The following is a 22,335-nucleotide window of genomic DNA, read 5'->3' as shown; positions in this document are numbered from 1 at the left end:
ATAGACTTCTATTTAGATATATTTTGTCAGTGCAGGTTTGTAAAGATAGGATGGGTAATATCTTGGTAGCAATCAATGTGTCATGCTTTTGCTCTTTGGAACTGTAAATGCAGGGCTATAGCATGCTGATAACTATAATGTTTATCCAGGTAAAGACTGCCTTTGAAATGCATTAGAGTGATTGAGGTTATTTTGTTCAGAATCTAATAAGGATCAAATGACTGTGATTAAAGACGATTTCCTTTTTCTTAAAAAAAAAGATAAAATGCAAATCCATTTTTTGTTACTTCTCTTTGTTAGAAAACTCCTTTATAGTGTGTACTTGTATATATTTTTGGTTTTAGGGATCTGAGCATAGTGATTTTAAAGATCAGATAAGTTAGGATCCACAGATTTTACACTCTAATGAACGACACACAAATCAAAGCCAATGGGTATTTCACTTGATTTCCTGCAAAAATCTGTTGTTCTCTTTCCAGGCTAAGTAACACAAAGAAGCAGGCAGTACACACAGTGATGGGTATCTGGATGGTCTCCTTCATCCTGTCCACACTTCCAGCAGTGGGTTGGCATGACACGATCGACCGCTTCTACACCTCTGACTGCCGGTTCATTGTGACAGAGATTGGCCTGGGCTTCGGAGTCTGCTTTCTGCTCCTAATCGGTGGCAGTGTGACCATGGGTGTGATCTGCATCGGCATCGCTCTCTTTCAGACCTTCTCGATTCAGGCAGGTCACAATGCTGATAAGAACAAGTTTAATGTTCCCACCATAGTGGTGGAGGATGCTCAGGGAAAACGCAGGTCATCCATCGATGGATCAGAACCTCTTAAGACGTCGCTACAAATCACCTACCTGATCAGTGGTATTGTCTTCATCTATGACTTCCTGACTGGCTTCCCCATACTGGTGAGTTCACTCTTCTTCTTGCTTGATTATAAAAGCATTGTAACAGGAAAATGTACTTGATAATATAATAATAATGTTCTGTTGATGCACTGTACAATCACAATTAAATCAAATCATAATCAAAGACAATTATAGCCAATTAGAGAGGACATTTTGCAGTGCACCTCTCTTCATTAACTCACTGTTGATTCATATTGAATACAGGTTTATACACGTATACTAAGATTAAACTGCTTCTGTCATAATTATGAATTGTGATACTTTGAAGTATAAGAAAGTTCTAGCCTTTGACTCTCCCTGTTAATGTTTTTTGCACCGTTTCTTTGAGAAAGGTTTCCATGCTTGTTTTTGAAATGGTGTAGCCTCTAAGAAAACCACCTCTAAGAAAACAGCTACACACTCTAAGACACTGATGCCACACTAATGGCATACTTTTTTTTATTTAACTGTTCTTTTCCACTTGAAGGTGAAGATTTCATTAATAAAGTTATGTGAGATACATGTGACAATGAGGTTACCTGTAATCTGAAGTTAAACATAAAAATATTTCATTCATTCCGAGGCTGTAAGGAGGTCAGGTTCAATGTGGACAGATTTGTGTTTGATCTCTTTTACATATTATACAGTGTAAGCCCACCAATGGAGAGATAAAAAAACAAAACAATTAACAATAAAAGCGATGATAACAGTCACAAGAACAACATGTTGGCAAACTAAGGCTGAAAAACAGGTAAGCACTGAAATCATTATCATGCTGTTGTCTTTTGGGGAAACAGACTTCAAAAACAGAGCGACTTCCTTCTGCCAAGATGGCATGCCTTCACATCAGGGAGTGAAAGCGTGAGTTGTTTTTCTCTAAGTCGCCATTTGGTTTGTAAATTCCACCCTCAGGTTCTCGTGTATTTATTTTTTTTTTAACAAGTTAGCTCGCTGGTTTTCTATATAAACTTAAGAGCCTGCAGAAAGCTCAAGGCTTATTGTTTGTGATGCAGCCAAACAACCAGATTGTCTTCTGTAAAGAGAGCCAACTTAATAGAGCATTTTCAGTAGGGCAAATGAACTTGGACAGTTTTTTATTTTGGAACAAGTATTTTTTGTTCATGTTTGGCCACCTGGGTTATAGTAGAAGTTGATATTAAATATTCTAAATGGTTTTAAACCATACATATAGTGGAGCCCACTGGTTCAGTGTGTGTGCATGTGTGCCTTTCCTGATGAAGATGGCATTGTAACTCTCTCCTGTCCTCCTCTGTACATGTTGATGATGATTTGAACCAAAAACTTTCAAATTTGAAATCATCACACATCATTAGTTTGTAAGGCCCATTGCCTCTGATTCCATCTTTTCACCTTTTCTCCCTGTTTTCCCTTCTTTTAAAATGGCATCTTGACAATGAACTTTCGATTGAGTCTGTTTCTGATGAGGCTTCAGTGAACTGTAGATGGATGAGCTGAAGGGTTAGATATATGTCAATCTGCTGGATTTTCTTATTTCTTAAGGGCTTAAGGACTCAGGATACTGTTCTTAAAATGATCAGGTACAAGGACTAGAATGAAAAAAATCGAGTGAAAAAGCAGCCAATTTCTGAAGAAAACACTTGAAAGACTTTCATAAAGCCTAAAGAACACTTTAAAAATTACAGAATATCATCATTGCAAAAGATGCTTTCAATAGTAATCTTTATTTTTTTGCTATTTTATGACAAGTCTCTTCAATATATTTTTGCTATTTTCAAATAAAATTCAGCTCTTAGCTTTTAATGTGCTCTTAAATTTGAGTTTAAAACAATAATTCTGCTTCCTATGTGTGTGGGCATAAACCTTAGGTTGGGTGGGGGTCTAATAAATATGTTATGTATTCAGAAAAAGATCCTCGGAAATTGTTTATGAATTTGTGAATTATGAAGTGTAATTAAATTTTCTTTGCCACTATTTTTGTGTAATGGCTCTGTAGTGTTTGGTGTATGTCATGGTTTTACCCATAAGGTTTCACAATATTACACTTCTGAATTAAGATGTTGCAGGGTATATAAAACTCCTTTTGCTTTATTAGCTAGAAAATATTATTATTATTATTATTATTATTATTATTATTATTATTATTATTATTAATAAAGACAACTGCACACACTTATAGCAATGTATTGTGTTACTACTTTACATGTGTGCAAAACAAAAGGTGGGGTGCTGAGGAAAGATCACATTTCAGATGCAGTAAACCCAACAACAGTGGGCCTGCTAGCCATCTTTCTGGCTGGGTGTAATGAGCTATTTAAATGCATAGAAACCTCTAACAGATACAAATGAGTACGTATATTTATTGTGAACTGTATGGTCTTACAAAGTATGATACAGAGGAACAAATTATCAGAGCAGAATAGAATCACTACTGTTAAATATAAAAAGTAATTTATGTGAACAGACTAAATACATGAATCTTCCAGGGGCAGATATACAGTATGTGAAAACACGTGCTTCAAAACTTCCAGGGTTTTTATATCAAAGTGTAAAAAGTTCTGGGTAAAAACTGTAAGAAGCTATTCTTTAACTTAAGGAAGATGAAGTTCTATATTCTTAGCTTTAAATCTAAAATCCTCAAATATTCATAAAAACTACATCAGTACCCCTTGAAAAAGATTCATCCTACAGTTTAAAGTCACAACATGGGAAATGTTTATTAGTGCATCACTCGTGGGGTGGTAAAGTGGAGAAAAAACTGTTTAACTTCAGTGTGTTTTATTGTCTCAGTAGGCAAACAAAGGCAATATCAGGTTAAGGCTTTACAACTTTATCAAGTCTCTTAGCAACAGGGATAAATGGTTGGTATTTGAGCACAAGGCATGATCGAAGGAGGTTAAACCTGAGATAATTTTAAGTTTGCAATAACCACTGGGGTTTTCACATTCACTTGACAAGTGAAAGGCCGTGGGTTCAGTTCCAGTCGGAGATGTAAATCACCTTTCTGGTTGTGTCAGAAAGGGCGCCTGGCATAAAACTCTGCCAATTCAAACATGCGGAACTTCCTGCTGTGCCAACCCTTATGACAAGGGGAGCAGCTGAAAGAAGCTTTACTGTAATCACTGTTGTGGCCCGATGACTGAGATGATGACTTAAACTTTAACAATCTAACATGCTAACTGAAGCCTGCAGACTCTGAGATGTAGCTCTGGGTCTTGTAGTTTTTCTGAACATTGCATTCTCTGACATTTGCTGGGACAAACAATCCTAGGAAGATTGTTGGATTGTGCTTAGAAACACCTGTATGCTCCGGTCCAGCAAACTGGAAACTTTTGCTTTTATAGGGGTGGTCACACTTGCTGTTGATCAGTTAACTAGGTTTTATTAGCTGTACATGGCTGCACATCCCTATGGAAACATTAAAGGGAGTACTTCATTTTTCCCAGGACTTCATGGAGTCCTGTGATAATTGTTGATACTTGAGGTTATTCATGATGTAAACATACATTGGACTATTGCAACTGCAAAAGTGTTGCATTAAATCAGTTGATTCTTCTAGTTTCTTCAAGCTTCCTTTGTATATTGTAGTTAGCCACTTTGAAAATTTGTCACTGTAAAAGAAATACTTTGAAATATTGTCAAATGTACCTTTATTATTATTATTATTATTATTATTATTATTATTATTATTATTATTATTATTATTATTTATTGCTTTAATCACTTATTGAAGTAATGGTAGTGACAGACAAAGGCCATACTGTTTACCTTGTAAATACTGGCTATGATAGCCATACATAGGCTGCTTATAGAACTGATGATAGAGGGTACATAATATGATTTTCTAACATATGGGAGTGGATCTGGAAGATCATGTTTAGTAGGAACTTGGCTGCAGGTTTTTTTTCATCTGGCACTGGAAAATCTGGACTGAAATGCTTCTCACAGGAGGGTTTTTTCTTCCTTTTACTTTTGGACTGTTTGCATCTGTTTCAAATTATTTTAACTTAGATTATCTGATACCATAAATACACTAGCAGGAGTATATGTTCCCAAGGGGGGAGATGTTGCAGTTGGGTCTCTGAACTGCTGAGGTGACCGTTTAAAGTCTGTAAACAGGTACATTTACTGGTTTACGCTGAGATTAAGAACAAACTGCCACCAATGTAAATGTCTAAGAGATGTATCTGTTCCCGCTCACTTTGCTTATTTAAACCAGGAAGTACTGTGTGGTGATCCTGTAAAAGATACCTGATGTTCTTTCTGTTGTGTTCATAAGATCTATTATCAGTAAACTCTTAAGCCTGGAAAGCAGTGCTGCCATAAACATTTGATGCTTAACTCAGTATGTTTACCTTGCTACAGTCTGAGTAAATATTAACTGGTTTACTGTTGACTGATTTATCCATCCAGTCCATATCTTGTGCATCGCTGAGTGGAGTTAAACAAAACTGGGGAACCGGGATGGGCAAGGGACAAGACAGAGACGCAGGTTGTGTCAATGACCACACTTGTGGCTAGAAAGCTGATACTTCTCTGCTGGAAGTCTGATAAACCTCCTACCTTCGAAATGTGGTTGAGAGAATTTGGAAATGTACTCCATCTGGAGAAAATCAGGTTTACCTTGTCTAACCGAGAGAGTGTGTTTTATAAGATTTGGCAACCAGTCATTAGCCTGATGGATAAACTTAAGTGAAATATACTCTGTCTTAACATTTATGTATGCTGTATTACCACCTTGCTGACTTGCCGTCCAACTTCTATTGTGTTCTTTTGAAGGTGATTGTTGTATACTGCTCAATTATAAAATCAATAAAAATATATTGAAAAAACAAAACTGGGGAAACTTTCTAAGTCTAAATCGTCACTCTTCATTATAACAGATTTTAAAAATATATATATTTTTTATTGACCCTGGGCAGGTGGTGAGCTTTGCTAGCCTGAAGTTTGACCGCTCCTATAACTGGATGGTTTTGTGTGTGCTGTGGTGCTCCATTGCCCAGTCCATCCTGCTGCCAATGTTCCTCTGGGCATGCGACCGCTATCGGGCCGACATCCGCATGGTGTGGGAGAAATGTGTCGCCATCATGTCCAACGACGATGTGGATGAGGGTAAGCTACTGTTAAGCATCTCCCTCCTCTCCTGCCTCCTTTTTCCTTCCTCTTCACCCCATGATGTGAATATTGATTGGTATTTCTTAGGACATACATGTGGATTAGTTTGAGCATTAAGAGTAGATTTTAAATGCTCTGTGAAGGCATGCCCAAACTGAAAGGGTGGACTTTAAAGATAAAAATGGGATGTGATTATGATGTTTTAAATTGATAAACATTAACTTTAAAATACACTTGATCTGTTCACAAAATCTCCTTTGACAGTGAAAGGTAAAGCATCACTCTCAGAGTAGAGGTTCATTTGTATTGGCTTCTGGGCTGTCTCTTGACAGAGAGAGAAGCAATTTTGCAGCAAGGGAACAGAGTCAAAAACTATTTTCTCTATGGTGTAATGCTTGATAGTGATGTCATCTTCTGCTCCCTGAGATACAGTGTGGTGTAATCTCTGCCTTTTACAGACTTTAATGTCTATGCATCCCTTTTGTAAAGTTACAACTCACAAATGTTGTAATCCAAAGGAAATCTTTTAATAAAATGATGTTATTCACTGATGCAGATAATACCTGTAACTACATCCTAAAATCATCAGGCCTGCGTGTAAGGCATTTAAAAGGAGAGATCTGTGATAATAATTTAATAAATTGTCTACTGTCTACTAGCTTTAGGCTACTGTTATTGCTGCTTTTAACAGTTTAGATGGACAATTTTAACATCTCATTCTAGAAAACAATTTGCAGATTAGTTAACATCTGCTTAGTCATCATGGTTTGGGCTATTGGTACATGTTTCTTAGATTTAATTAGAATTGGCTTGGGGTGAATATTCTTAGTTTTTGTTTTTTATTGTAGTCAGAGGTCTGAAATCAGTGGTCAGTTGTTATCATGTGACCTATCAAGTGACCTTTGTTGTCAGGAGATGAAACTGGAGGGACAAGTGTCTGTGTAATTTAATTCTAAATATTCAGTATATCTTCTGTGTTTTGTACATGCTGTGTACTTTTCTAAAATGTTTGCTGTGTTCTTTAAAAAAAAGAAAGAAATAGGGCTGGGCAAAGTACATATTTACCTTGCAGCACTTTTGTCTTTTTTCCGCTCTGGATTTAAACTGGGCAGTCTTCCTCCAGAATGCCCTGGTGAGAGGATGTTAAAATAAATGGTTTCCCATTTATGTCTTAGAGTCCAGAGTCAAACCGGAGCAATTGCCGTAAAGCTGAAAACCACTTTCATGTCATTATGATGGTCATATTTTCCTCAAGTCACAAAAGGATACAGCCAAGATCATAACTCAAAAATACATAAAAATTGAAAAACAAAATCTGTTTACTGTATTTATTTTGTTTTCTTTCTTTCTTTTTTTAATTTAGTTTTATTTTTTATTTTTATTTTTTATTTTTATTTTCACTTTGAGTCAGATTATAGCGATTTAACGGCAGAAATATTTATTAAACATCACTTACTAGACATTTTATAGGGAGATTTTCAAAGGGGGGTGAAAGCTAACCTGTTCACCAAGAAATCACAGACACTATCAGCAAAATCTGGTCTCAAAATTAGGTCACATGATAATCATGCGCTCATGAACTAGGTCCATGATATTTACAGTTATTGCAAACTGAACCACCTGTCTTTTTTTTTTTTTTGGACTATTGGCACTGTTTAAACTCAACCCAACCTGAATCCCTTCTCTCCTGTTTTTAACCCTCCAAACCTTTTGATCCTCTCTTATGACACCCTCCCTCAGAACTGCTCATTGTCCAGCAGGAGCCATAAGACAACATTAGATAGTTCCTTATTCTGTTTGATAATTAACACTACCAGTTCTGTGCTTTTTTTCCAGAGGGCTTGCCATGTATAACTCGTCACAGTTGTATGTATAAGGATTGTTTCCTGTTATTCTAAAGCTACTGACATGCATGCTAAGCTGCTTGTGCACATAGCTACTTTCATCTTTCATCCTTTTGGCAAGCATTTTCCTCAAGCATTTTACACCCATCCCAATTGATATATCTAATGAACACAAATGTAGAAATTGGGAAAATATTCTTGGGAGATTGGTATTTCGATACTAAGAACACGTGATATTGTTCCTGTTCAACTGTTTGGCATTACTTCAAAATTTTGAACCAAACACTGAAATGAAAGCCTTTTCTCTTGAATCTGAAGCTCATATTTCAGAGCAGACACGTAGGAAAGTCGACAAATCGGAGAACAGTTGAACTTGTCTCTCTTATCTATTCGTCTGTCTGTCTGTCTGTCTTGTGTATTGAGTTCGTTGCTCTCTAATGCTGACGCTCGTACTTTTCTGCACTTTGCAGAAAACAGCCAAGACGGAGGAATTCATGCCGACTTAATATATGACAGACCATATGACTATAGCTCGGCGCCTGAAATCGTGACGATAGACCGTAATGCCAAGTATGAGTTCTCAACCTTAGAAAGGGGGGTTCTGCAAGGGTATCCATTGAGGGAACAACAGGAAGATAAAATGCAGTATTTGCAGGTATATTTTTTATTGATTTTCTTCATTTCTTTTACTTGATCAGTTGAAATCCTTTTATTGTTAATGTGCATGGTGAAATGGCCTTGTGGGCCTGTACAGCATCTTGACTGAATTTACTGAAATTATTCGATTTTGTGACGCTATATCTCCCAGATTTTTGTCCTTTTCTCACATGAAATCAAAAACAAACTCGGGCTGACTATTGTTTGGTAAATATGACCATCAGAAGTCCCATCAGTTCATTATATGCGCTTTTTAAAAAAAAAAAATTTTTTATAACAAGCAAAGTGTCCTACAAGCAGGTGACTACATTTTTACTTTGTAAGAGGGTAAGTGTTTAGTAACGGACTTACCTTCTACATTTCAGGAATCCTTCAAGGCTTCAGAAAGACACAATAAGCATTATCTCATGTTCTGCCCAAATGCATGGTCACCATTGGATCCAGCATCCATCCCAGTCAGACGCAGAACAATGAAATGATCATTTTCAGCTACATTAACAAAGCTTGATCTAACATGCAGCCTTCTAGGGCAAATCAACAACACCAAAAAGTCTGAGTCAATTTGAGATATTAAATCAATAATATTTAAAATTATTAATTAAAATAGAAAAGATTGTGACTCGCTAGACTTGGCCTGGAAGACTGTGGTTAGAAAACCTAACTTTAAAATCAGCCGGTGCAACCTACACTTTATTAAACTTTTCTAAGATTCAAGACACTGTGTCATCTTTGTATTACTTTGATGGGGGCTCCACAGCCTGTAGCCCAAACTGCTACATTTACATGCACTGAAAATAATCATTGAAGTTGGTACAACAACTGGACAGCTGTCCAGCACTATAATGGACCCTTCAAAGACCAACCACTCATGTGGAGTTCAATGTCTATTCTATTTGACTTTACAAAAAAGCTTGAAACAGAGATGTATACAGTAGCCATCACATCATTAAACCAAACATTACTCCATCCATAGTTTTTGTGTCATATGTTTGTTTTCACCTGATAATAGATTCAGATTACCAAAGCACTTTATAGCTGTTTTATTCCTTGCTGTATCTCTGTGACTGTAAGAACTACATTTCATTTCTAGGACGACTGGCTGAAGTGTGATTCCGTCACATTTTTTGCCATTTGCCCTGAAAGGCTTAAGGCCTAAATAAGTCATGAATCCACCAACCTCTTAAAGTCATTATCAAATAGCACCCCCATCTGAGAGTTGCTGTGATGCCTCTCAAGCGGTTTGATTGCAAAATAAAGCTCCTCCAGCTTTATTGGCTTGTCTCTCTTTCACTTTCTCCCTCTGTCTCTTTTTGTCCTGCATCTTAAGTCATTCTAATGCCTATGCTGCCCTCTGCTGTACAGCACTTCTGCCTGAATGCTACTGTATCGTCTGCTGTTTTAAATTTCTCTGCATTTACTAAAAGCCACCGCAGGGGGGCAGGCTGATTTCAGTCTTGAGGCTCTTGACGTCACCTTGACGAACCCTCTCTCTCTTGCATAGTTGTCAGAACTGAATGGAATGTGAGTATAACATGTAGGAAACTGTCAGCGTTTTCAGTTTTCTTCTCCAAATAACGGAGATGAGAGCTATAAGTTATAAGAGTTATGATCTTGTTGATGTGTGTCATGCATGGCTTATGGGACTGATTAAATTTAAGGTTAAACTTGTATGCGTAGGGTCTTCAATAAACAACTGATATATGCTACATGTAGGATTTTACACAAGCAAAACAACAGAATGAGATCTAGAAAAACAAACAAAAACGTTGGCTTTTGTTTTCTGGGTGCTAAATGCCTTCAGTGCAAATCAGCGCTTCTAAAACTGCACTGAACTATTACAATGACATTAACCACCAGATGATATTGAATAATCCTACATGTACTATTCTGGGTCTTTGATAATGTAGTCGAGCTATACTAGTGCTCAACATGTATCTCATATAATGTGCAGCATTTATTAAAAATTTAAATTCATGTAAAAGTTTTGAAATAGCTAAAAGATTTGATCTGTGTTTTGCATCCAGGTGCCCCCTACAAGAAGATACTCCCACGACGAAACCGACATGTGGACCTGCGAGCGGATCCCCTCATACCTGCACAGATGGGGCTCCACCGAGGACATGATAGTGAGTGCCCATTACAGCTCCACCTTGCCGCGCCGCGAGAGGCGCAGGAGCAGCCTGGTCTCCTACCACGAGGAGAACCACCGACACCATCACCCTCACCGCAAGCGGCGACGCTCTGAGGATAGCATGCACTCTCTCAGGCATCTGCCCCGTGTGGTTTGTGGCGGGGAGCATTACGAGGATGAACTGCGGTGTTTCAGCCGCGACGAAGTGATAAACTTTATAGACGAGACGCCGCTGCCGAGCCCCAGAAAGAGCCCGAGACGTGCGTCCACCATCTCACTTATCCCTAATGTGTATGAACAGCACACAGTCCTTCCCCACTTTCCACTCACAGACTTTGAGCGTGAGCCTCAAGTGCTCAGGCGGTTGTCAGAACACAAAAGAAGCAGTAGTAGGGTCCACTCACCTGAGGGTTCACCCAAACCAGACAGACCTGCGGGAAAGAAGAGTCCTGGGGCTTGTGGTTCTGGGAAAGGCTGTCGAGAGCGCCAGCGAGATGGGAAACAGCAAGGGGAAATGGGCTCGTCTGGGTGCAGCCGACAGTCTCCAGGGCACTCTGGCTTTAGGCCCAGGACAGGAGGTGGTGCTGGGACTGGTGCTGGAGCTGAATGGGTACAACAGAAGCATCTGAGCAAGGCTGAGAGTAAAGGAAGCACAAACAGTTTTGCAAGCACACCCTCGGCATCATCCTCGGGATATATCACCTTTCGGTCTGATTCTGTAGGTTCTACCATGTAAAAGACTTTTTCCTTATTTATATCAACATCATTACTGAATCATAACGAAAACCACTGGAATATTGGTGGTAACGGAAAAGTGACTTACTGGAATATTCCGGCCTTTTTACTCATGCCACACTTCTGTTTAACTATATACCACCAATAAATATCTGTTATGCTAAATGGCCTTGGACACAATGTTTGAATGGGCCTGTTGATTTATTATGTAGGCTAGTTAAAAAGTTTTCAACTTTTACATCACAGAGTATCCACTGAGGACATTTTTCCCATCACTGATGCAGAGAAATAGTTTTTAAACCATGTGAACATCCTCTAACTCAGATTTTGGTGTTTTTTGATCTTCAAAGAATTGGAAGAGGTTGGTTTTTTTTCATGGTGGTGTTTCTTTATGTTTGTCACTCAAAAACGTACTTTTTTTTTTTCAATTTGCCCTGTAATGACTGTGTGTGTTTTGGTGGATGGATACAGATTCCCTGAGTACTGCCACTATACCTTGAGCTTGACATTTTAAATATGTGCGTTTTTTATAATGATGTCCACCCTTTTTTTTTTTTTTTTTTTTTTTTTTTTTTTAATCATCATTCACAACACAATAAAAAAACTATTTTTCAAGCACCCTTTGTTGTAAGTAAACTGCCAGGGTAACTCCAGTTTCTGAAATGCCTATACTTTTACAGTTACTCTGTGAGATATTGAGATATATCCTGAACACCCCTAAATCCTTAATGAAAATGTGAAGTCATTTTTTTTTTATAGAAGATTGACATGTCGTGTATATATATAGAGGATATCTTAATTAATGGTTTTAGTGTTTTCTGTTTAATTAGACCTATGGTTAGAACATTTCCCCTCAAGTCTTAATACCCCAATGTTTTGTTTTGTTTTGTTTTTTAAATCAAATCATCAAACTAATATGCAAATGGAACTTCATCTTCATGACAGCGCAGTATGTCAACCACTTAGAAATATCAGAAAGGATTTTTTTTAAAGTAGCCAGCTAAGACAGAACCCTTAAAAGTTGCTAACTAGTCCAAAGGTTCAATAATTACAGCCTTCAGGATGTGATTGAGATGTAGCATAATTTAAATGGAGTTGTCGCATCTTAAACCTTCAAAAATGTTAGCACAAATGAGGAGCGTTTTAAATAAAGCTTTTGATTGAACAATACTTCTAGTAATTTTCCACACACAGCAAAAACCCAACCTTATATTTCACTTGTCAACTCATAACACACAAAATATAAATAATGGATCTGAACTGTTTTGTGAGCATTTTTTAGTGTGATGTTACTTTTTTTTTTAAACACCAGATTAATCAAAGTCAAACCAAAATCAAAGATAAAGCAAATTAAATATAAACATAGCCAAAGTATCAGTGAGTAATGCTGTTGAAGGATTAAAGCTTAAATGTATTTCTAGATTGGGTAGAGACTGTGATTATCTAACACTGTAAGGTGCAAAAGTTCAATGACGCTTAAACAGTAAGCGTTTTTCTGAGGCATTGTCACATAGCACCCTCACTCAGAATAGGCAGTAAAGTGAACTGATGGGTGTAGGTGATGTTAAATTAAAGAGTCACATCTAATTTATACCACAGTGATAATTTGTTTAAAAAATGACTGAAAATTCTTTGACTTAAAATAACAAAATAATAATAGCGGAACCAAATTCAGTTAACAATAACTTCTAATGTGAATGTAGCTGATTTGCACAAGTTAGGTGCAAGTTTTCAAAGATATTACAGCATGAGGACAAAGTGAAAACAACAGTATCCCCCTTGAAGCCTTATTAGTTGTGATTTTTTTTTCCCCCCATACTATTCAAGTGATAAAGTTATTGGTCATCTGCAGTCGTGTAAACTTTCTAATTTTCATATATTGGTGCACCTGCCTTTACTTGCAGGTATTAAAATGGAGAAGGAGAAGTTAGCTGAAATGTGTCTGTCTTTGGAAGCATATCACCATGTTCCCCTGTCAAACTTTGCTGTGTCATAGACTTTTTTTGTTTTTTGGGATTTTGTTGTGTTTATTATATCATAATCTAATTTTGTAACATATTCAAAGATCTATGACTCAAATATGAATGATGTTATGTATGTTATGATTTTCTTGTTCAGATGATGACTTTGTTAAAAACATATGACTGATTAAATTCACAAGATGATGTTTCAGGTCCACTTTATTTGTTGCTTGTACAATATGTGCTTTTCATGGAACAGAGCAGAATTTCCCTGACAGGCAAAGAGATGACATCATTTTATGTGTCACCAAGGCCAGATGAAAGTGAACCTCATTAAGTCCTCGGTTAAAGACTAAGGTTTGACTAACAATGGTTAGTCCATTCTACTTAGTTTAGTACAGCCACACATTTTCTGAGCTCACCTTTAATTTGCAAAGCATTTGGGATTCTAGCAGGATATAGATTTGGTCATTTGCCTTAGAATGCCCTCATTACTTATGGAGTGCAGATTAATTAAAATTGGAACAACTTTTTCATAAAATCTCTTGTTACTTTACTCATTTACTATTGTTTTAATGATTTGGCTTCTCATATGTTTTAATAAAGGAATTCAATGCCATACCCGCTGTGCCAAAAAGTGACTGGTGGCGTTTGATTAAAAAAAAGTTTGTCTGTATTTGTTGCAAATGACTAATTGACTTATAATTAGTCAAAAATATATCTAATGAAGAATATGAAGTCATTCTGAATGAGGAAGAACATTTCTGTCAAATGGTAAAAGCTTCAATCTGTCTTTTTCAAGCAGCCTAACCAAGGGGGCAGTAGAAATTACAATAAATAAAACTATTTTGGCAAAGCAAAAAGCACTGGATTGGTTATGATGTAGAACACAGAGCTGGTGTAATAAAGCACGCTCTTAGGGATATTTGCAAAACAGATTATTCTTGATTTTATATAACTTATACAAACAAAGCATTGACTTTTTGACAGATGATCACTTTTGGGTATACAGGAATAATAATTGAGCTTAGTTCAGAGGGATAAAGAGATGATTTTTCGCCAATACCTGCAAAACCATTCCCTCTTTGTGGGTTATCTTGTTGCCACTGAAGTACACCTGTTGTCACTTTGATTTTCATCGGAAATATCCCTGAGGTTTAATTGACTGTTAATGTGATGATGAAGTTTAATTTTATGATCAGTGTTTGGTTACGTTGTTCTCTTTCAGCTGTTGATCGACAGTGAGCATTATTCTAAAGTAAGGGAAAATTTGTGGAGAAATTGGCGTTGTCTGTAGCCAGAGGTTGTTTGTTTTTTAACAACAATGAGCATGTTCACGTCGCCTTCTACGTGCCAAAAGGTAATTCACGCGGTTTAGAAACAGCTTGAAACCAATGACAATCTCTAGTGTGTGTGTGCATCTGACTGTGGCAGCAATCTGTAGACTACAGTTTTAATTGCGCTGATCATCAAAATAAATTAAAGCACTGCATGGCTGTGCTGAACCCGGGCGAGCCAGGTCTGCTTTTATTGGCAAGGAACAGAGACGTCTGAAGCGCACTTCATCCACGTCTGCTCTCTTAAGTGCGCTTCACTGGGCGCAGTTTAATGCTAATAAAGTATTCTCTCTTTCCCTTAGGTTTTCGGCTCTAATATAGTTAGCTATTATAGTGGACCAAACTAGGCCAGTGCAAGAAGAGTTCATAGAAATTCTTAGAAATAGTTTAAAGATCATTCAGTGTGAAGGTCACGTGGCATTTTCTTTATTGTATTAAACAAACTTTCTTGTGCCGTGGTCTGAGACCCTTGTACGGGTCTCAGCTTTGACTTTGCGGGGAGAGATTTTCGCACAGGGTTTTATTAGCAGACCAGTCAAAACAAAACAAACAACAAAAAAAGATGGAATAACAAATAGTTTGGACAGAGACAGGATAATAACTGAGGTTTCTCTGGCCAAAAAAACCAAAAAAAAAAAAAAAAAAACAACCCAAAAAACAAAACAAAAAACAGGCTGCCCTTATCACATGGAAACTTCTTCTGTGAGACAGCAGTGTTTTCAGCATGGGTCGTCTGAAATAGCTGTGGGCGTTTCAGCAATTCTACTCGCTTTAAGGTGCTATCCTCTCCAGCGCTGCTAGAAAAGAAAGGGGAGACACTTTATGGCACCTCCGCTGAAGCAGCGGAAGAAAAGTGCACTTAAAAAGAGGTCTACAGCAGCCTTAAAGCCAGCACAGCCTATAGTGCAACAAGTTGATGTGGTTATGCAGTTATCCTCAAAACTACGTGACCTAGTCTACAAACACTTTTTTCACAACTGCTTAACAAAATGAAAAATCTCAGATGTATTTTTCCAAAAAAGTTGCTACTTTCCATTCTACTGTGGATTACGCCGCATGTAGAATAAAAAAGACGTCAGATTAATGAGGATTATAGTAAATTTTACAAATATGGTCTGGAACTTCACTATATAAAGCCCAGGGAGGAGTTATATGAATCTATAATAATGGTATTATTATTATTATTATTATTATTATTATTATTATTATTATTATTATTATTTTCAAATAAAAGGAGACACTTTAACCTAAAAGTGGGAAATCCCAGTAAAGAAGGAGCTCAAAAAAAAAAAAAAAGAAAATCCAAAAGGTGAAAAAAGTTAATTGGATAAATTCAGATTGAAATATAACATGATAAAGCTCAGATCAGAATCAAATAAGCGTATCCAAATCTAGAGGACATCACTGAGCATGTAATTTGTTGCATATAGCAGCAAATTGCTTTGCTGTCCAACAAGTATCTGATTTTCCCGCTACTGTTTCGGTACTTATGCGTGAAACCAGAGAAGAATGGAAGAAACCCCACCGAGTCCGTTTTCCTCTAAACTCCACAAAATTACGTCATAATTTCCCATGACACAAGTCAAATTAAGTTTAGAGAAATGCCACAAAGAAATAGAAATTATGAAGTGCTTCATTTTTAAAGTTTTAAGCACACATAGGTTCTCTGGCTTCCCACAATCACATTAAACGTTTTGAGGTTTACATTTTTTACAGTAATCTGTGTTGTTTTGGATCGTTTTGTTTCTCTCTCTCTCTCTTTTTTTTACACTAATCCGTGCTTACAGCAATATATGTGCCACTTTGAACACAACATGTTGTATTTGACATTCAGACTGAAAGGTTAATGTCATGTTACTAAACAACACAGAGGGACGTTTCCTTTGCCACGTTTATTATGGAAATAATACTGTATTAAAAATAAGTAACAACATGTCGAGGGAAACTATAGTGCAATCATAAACATAAACAGTTAAATCAAGCTTTATTTACAGGATATTTACAGATTTTCAGCTACCAAGGTCGCCACAGGCTTTGCTGAACGGTCGCGCCTTCATTTATGTGGCTGGAGCCTTTTTTAGTACTATTTTGTGTAGGAGCCGCAAAAAGAACAGCCTGTTTGGCTTCAGTGGAGCGGAATGCTTCTTCTGCTGGTGGAAAAGAAGACGTGCTTGCATCATGGACTTTCAAAGTTTTCGTTCTGGTCGTTTTTCTCTCCTCGGTTCCGGATGCGGATGGAGAAAGTTTCTGCGCCCCACTCTGAGTGTCAGTTTGCTTCAGACCGCTGTCCATGGTGCTGAAGATTTCCGCTCTTCTCCGAGAGCGAGAGAGTTTATTGGAAAGCTGCGATAACATCCAGCGGTCGCTCGCGTTTAGATTATCTGCCATCAGCAAGTACTGGTTGACATTGGTTAGACATCTGCGGAAGCCACTTTGGTAGTCGGAAACGTCGAAAGCAGACGCTGCGCCTTAAATCATGAAAAAGGCATCTCAAGGTCAGAGACATTCAAATTCTGCATAAAGTTGTGTTGTCAAAAATACATGAATATGTCTTCAAGAATGAAGTCATAACTCACAAATTTGAATTTTTTGGAGGTTCTTCAGATGTTTCACGGTGAGCTCCAAGATGTCAGCCTTTTCCAGTTTGCGCTTTCGAATCTGAGAAAAGAGATTACACTTAAACTTTTTTCGTAAAAGAAATGCTAGCTCATCAAAAGTAGCAACCCAAATTGTTCCAGCTCTAAAGTTGTGGTTCTCATACTTACACTGCTGCTGTAGTAGCTCTCCAGGAGACATTTTAACTGGTCCAGACACTGGTTTATGCGCGCTCTTCGCTTTTTTTCCATGAGTGGTTTGGACACCTGTAAAGCACGCGTAAAGTCAACAACCCATGCTTCGATAATTCGTAGTAATTGTGAGGAATTTGCCGTTTATTAAGTTCCCTTTAACAAGTTCTTTTACACACCTTGTTTCCAGTGGGTTTGACTTTCTCGATGCAGTCTGTCGTCGCCACCATTCTCTTAGTCCGTTTTGATTTCCTTGAAGTTAACCTTTTTCTCTCTCTGGCCCACGGACGAGGGGGTTTATCCTGAGTGGATTTATATAGAGACACCCACTTAACATGTCAATGCAAACAGGCCCGCCTCTGTCTCTCGCGCTCAAATGGGCAACACTGGCAGCCATAGTTGGCTTGGCAGCCCACACTAACTATAGAATCAGACTCTAATTATTTGAAAATCTATTTTTTATGCTGCTCCATGGTTAATAACTGAGTATAAATGTATTTCGCCTTGATCCAAACTCACACAGCCTGGAAGTATTTTTTAAATTATCTGGTTCATATTTTTATTCCTTCAGGTCCTCAGGTTCGTGCAGGGCACAGAGGAATAACCAGACTGGAGTTTAACGGGAAAACAGACTTATAGCTCTAGATCTAGTTATAGAGTCTATGCAATCTACTGCTTCATATGTTGTGCAGTGTCTACCCGGTGTCTAATAATCAACTTGTGTGGCAAAGTAGCGTAAAAATAGTAAACATAATGATAATGGTTTTGCTTGGTATGCAGCATGGACACTATTGACTCCTGTATTCAGTCTTTGTGCGTGAGTTTCACGCCACCAGGTTGAAGGCAGCACCGTGGAAATTCACGTCGTGTCTCCACAACATTCCAATTTTCCGGTGACCGCTGATAGTAAAACCTCTGCACCTGCAACATCTTATTAGATCAGCCAGACTGCTTTTTAAAGGCAAACAGTGCAGGTATTTTAACATATATTTATATATAGACTATACACGATAAACGCCCTAGATGCTGGAACAAAAAAAGCAGACGAGGTTCCAAGTGCCTTGAGGACACTTTTACACTTTTAGCATTCTTTCGCTATTGTGCGTCAGCACTTTTTGTCTTCATACCAGCCTCAGTGAGGCACCGAGGAGAATCGCGGGCCGCCCCTTGTCCTTGCTCCCTCGCTTCCCGATTTTCCACACTTTCCGCTGAAAGGGACTGAGCCTTGGGAAAGTCATAGCAGCTGAAACAATGTATTGACCATAGGATCACCGCAGTCCACTGGGCATTTTGTGCTCAAACTGACCATCTGAAAATAGGAAAAAAAGGGATGAATCATCTTACCGAGATGTATAACAGAACTATCGGCCGGGATCTCAGAATAACCCAATAATAAAATAATATCAGCAAAATGTTCACTAAGCTTTTTTTAGTATGAAAACATCATAAATTCCTTCCTTTATTCCTTAGTTTTTGTATATGTAATTGGCATGTTGTGTAAAAAAAAGAATAAATGTTGTCTTTAATAAGGCCGAGAGACTTTTTATAGTCTTTACTTAACAAAAAAAGTTTTATGCACAAGCAAAATTCTCATATTTACTATTATTATTATTATTATTATTATTATTATTATTATTATTATTATTATTAGTAGTAGTAGTAGTAGTAGTAGTAGTAGTAGTAGTAGTAGTAGTAGTATAGTCCACACTGTGATAATTTTGCTTTCAGTCATTTAAAATAACATTTGGTGTTATTTCTTTTATATAAAACTATAAACACAACATGCCACATGTTGTTGTTCTGACAGCACGACAAAATACAAAAACTGCTAGTTGATTCATTCCCTAGCAGTGGGTGATACTTTAAACGAGGGCACGTGGTGTGGCCCACAGGAACTCTGCACCCCGTAAGATTTTTTTTTGAAGCACCCATTGAAAACAAACAAAGCAAAGCAAAACAAAAAATGCAGACTCAGTAAAAACTGATTAACAAAACGGTGTTCATTTTTAACTGATATTATAAAACACGCATGAGATATGAAAGTTAAAGGGTTGTGGGATCGAAGTGGGACTAAGTAAACAAGGGCTTATGGCGCACTGGATTTTATCGCTGTCGTTTTAAGGTAAACGGGCTCGGTGTATGCAGTTCATTCAGTAGATGTATGGAGCTGGTTGCGCACTTCAGTAAAGTTTATTTGAGAGACACGCGACACAGTAGAGAAAACCTGTCTCACACTGCCCCTGTTCTCCTGCTTGATCCTGTGTACAATGCCTGTGTTGAAATGAGTGAGGCCCTGCTAAAGGAGGGGCATATTTGTATTCAGTCTATAGAGGCCGAGAATGAAAAGAGGCCAAATTTTAGCGGTGTTCCACTGATCTTTTCTTTTGCTCTGATTTGTAACTACAGTGTGCATGAAAAGACTCCTTTCAGTTATAAACTGAATCAACACTAGTTCCCTCTTCATCCTGCTATGAAATGGTAATCAGTCAACTTCTACAATGTCCCTGCTATAACCCTTTTACCAACCGGACATTTAATTTAATTTAACGGGCTTCTGAAATCCAAGGCTGATGTTAAATTTATTACCTTCGCAGAACTAAACCACAGCCGTGAAGTCCCTCAGTCGAATGAATTGAATTGGCAGAGTTGTGTCAGGAGTAACTAATTGAGTAAAAACCGAAAAATTGCGGGACACAGTTCTGGTGTTATGCTTCAGCGTTTAATCGGTATGAAACTTGGCCGAAATGCTCTGGGTGTAAGTGGGCCTTCTGATGCCTTTTGTCCAATATCCGTCACATTATCTGCTTTTTCACGCTTGGTTTTTACACAGGACCGTGGAGGGCTGATTTCAGCGTGGAGTCATTGCATCAAAACACTCGCCTGTCTTGTTATTCTGTGTCACAGAGGAGCGATTTCCCCGCTGATTACTCGGTGTAATTTCAATTAGTGTTGGATTTTTCGTTAGGACAAAGGAATAAAAAAAAAAAGAAACAACAGAAACAAAACTAGATTTCCAAAATGAAAACAGGCTTGTTTCTGAAGTGGCGGAATGCAATCAGGCTTTGAAACTGTTTTCCTCCAAAACCGCCTCACCTCTGTCATAAGTTCTTACGGCATCATCTACCCATGAGAATAGCGCAGCGAGAAACTTGTGTCCTCAACGGGCATCATAATACAAGTGCTATTAAATGACAAGTTAAGGGTATGTTTTTAAAAAGGACAGGTCCTTCGCTCCACTTTTACTTTTCAGCCTCAGGTCATTCATTAACGCGATTGGACCTTTGTCATGGATTCCTGCCGGAGGGGACCTGACAAAGATGCGGTAATAATTGGACTATTGGGGAACTTGTTAACAACAATTAGTGAGGTAATTATATAATTACTGCAATAACTGTTTTCTTCCTAAAGGGAAAGTGATGCATTTGCAAGCCAATAGGCTTGTGCCTAACAGTAGGCTACATGGGTAGAAATACAGAGGTCACCTTCATGTTAGGAAACGTCAGAGTAAAATAGTTTATTTTAAAAAGTAATTAAAAACTATAGTTTTAGAGCAACATTTATGTTATATAGAAGCTATAAAGCAATGCTTATTTACGTGATGCAAGTGAAGTGTATTTAGATATATATATAACAGGCCAAGAAAGAAGTAAAAACAGCAGAAATTAAATCTTTAGTATTATAATTATATCCACTTTAGCCCGTGTTATGGAAATACATTGCAGGTTATAGCCACTCCTCATGCCTCGCAGACCTGTTAAAATATGCAAACTTGGGCCCAAAAGTTGGCTCACCGTGAGCGGAGCAAATCGATGTACCGCCTCCCATTCAGATGGACCCGAGGCAGCACTGGTGCGCCCAAAAGGCTAATTGTTAAGCAGCAAGGCCACAGTAAAGAGAGCAGGTACACGAACAGGTGCACTGCAAAAGTAATATTGGAAATATTGACAGGATTTTCTGAAAAGCCACGCGACGGACCTGTTGGCAAAGCTCTGATCACACATCAAATGAAAACGGCATCATGAATTTCTATAGACTGCTCCTCGGGTTATTTAAAGACTTCTTACTTTGGTTTGGCAACATAATGGCCTGTGTTTGCTTGTGTGTGCCGGGGTTACCGCATGAAAAGGACAGAGGTGCACATTAACATCGCTTAAGGTTTTCTCAAGGGCCGAAATGAACTGACTGGAAAGTAACTTTATAACTCGCTGGAGGATGAAACCTTTGTTGGGCTCTGTTGTGAAAGACACAAGAGCCTGACAAAAGGAGGGCGCCTTTGTTAAACACTAAAGCGCAAGGGTATTGATGTGCCTTGAATTGCAAAACATCTGCCATTTACTCTGAACGACTAGAGCGAAATTTAAATGAAAATAACCAAGCAGCCTTTAGCGCGGTGTCTGTAGCCGTGCGTAAAACAACAGTCATATGAGCAACTTGGAAAACCCCCCTTTTTGTTTTTCAGGTTTAAAAAACATCAAACCTTCCTTTGTCAGTGTGGCCAGATGGATCAACACACGACGCCCTCTTTAACTGTAATAGTGCAATACTTTTTTTTTTCTTTGCAGACGTTTAATCTAGTCTAAGTTCAACTCACAGTGTCTTACTTTAATGTTGACAGGTCCCTATAATGATAGAGGCTTGCTGGTGTGACTGCTTGTTGTGAGTGGAAAGACCACTGTGAATAGAGCTGCACGGACAGGTGCAAAAGTATTTCAGATGCTTAAGGGACTTTCTGAAAAGCCACGAGCTATTATGAAAGTTGTAGGCTCTGGTCAAATAACAGAAGACACAGATTTCCTCGGGATATTTAAAGGCTTATTAAAGACTCTTACTTTGGTTGGATACACTAAATTACGTGTTAATATTTAACAAAAGACCAGAACAAAAAAACGAAACTAAACACAA

General features: G+C 37.9%; 1 protein-coding gene across 2 annotated transcripts in view; it reads left to right on the top strand.

Moving 5' to 3' along the window:
• Positions 1–11,757, top strand: part of gpr153 (G protein-coupled receptor 153) — a 34,755-nt gene extending 22,998 nt beyond the window's left edge. Inside the window, exons 3-7 of one of the 2 annotated variants that reach the window (XM_013910787.1) lie at positions 480–909; positions 5,790–5,979; positions 7,819–7,848; positions 9,985–10,004; positions 10,508–11,757. In XM_013910787.1, the coding sequence (XP_013766241.1) occupies positions 480–909; positions 5,790–5,979; positions 7,819–7,848; positions 9,985–10,004; positions 10,508–11,350 (1,513 nt within the window). In that variant the 3' untranslated portion in view covers positions 11,351–11,757. Of the gene's footprint in view, positions 1–479; positions 910–5,789; positions 5,980–7,818; positions 7,849–8,296; positions 8,482–9,984; positions 10,005–10,507 lie in introns of both variants that reach the window. The other variant, XM_005733000.2, reaches the window with a different exon arrangement.
• Positions 11,758–22,335: the final 10,578 nt, after the last annotated feature.

This window comes from Pundamilia nyererei, unplaced genomic scaffold, assembly GCF_000239375.1.
Source record: "Pundamilia nyererei isolate P.nyererei 1_Seehausen unplaced genomic scaffold, PunNye1.0 scaffold00049, whole genome shotgun sequence".
Taxonomy (NCBI): Eukaryota; Metazoa; Chordata; class Actinopteri; order Cichliformes; family Cichlidae; genus Pundamilia; species Pundamilia nyererei.
The sequence above is the reverse complement of the archived record's forward strand: the minus strand, read 5'-3'. Positions and strand labels throughout refer to the sequence as shown.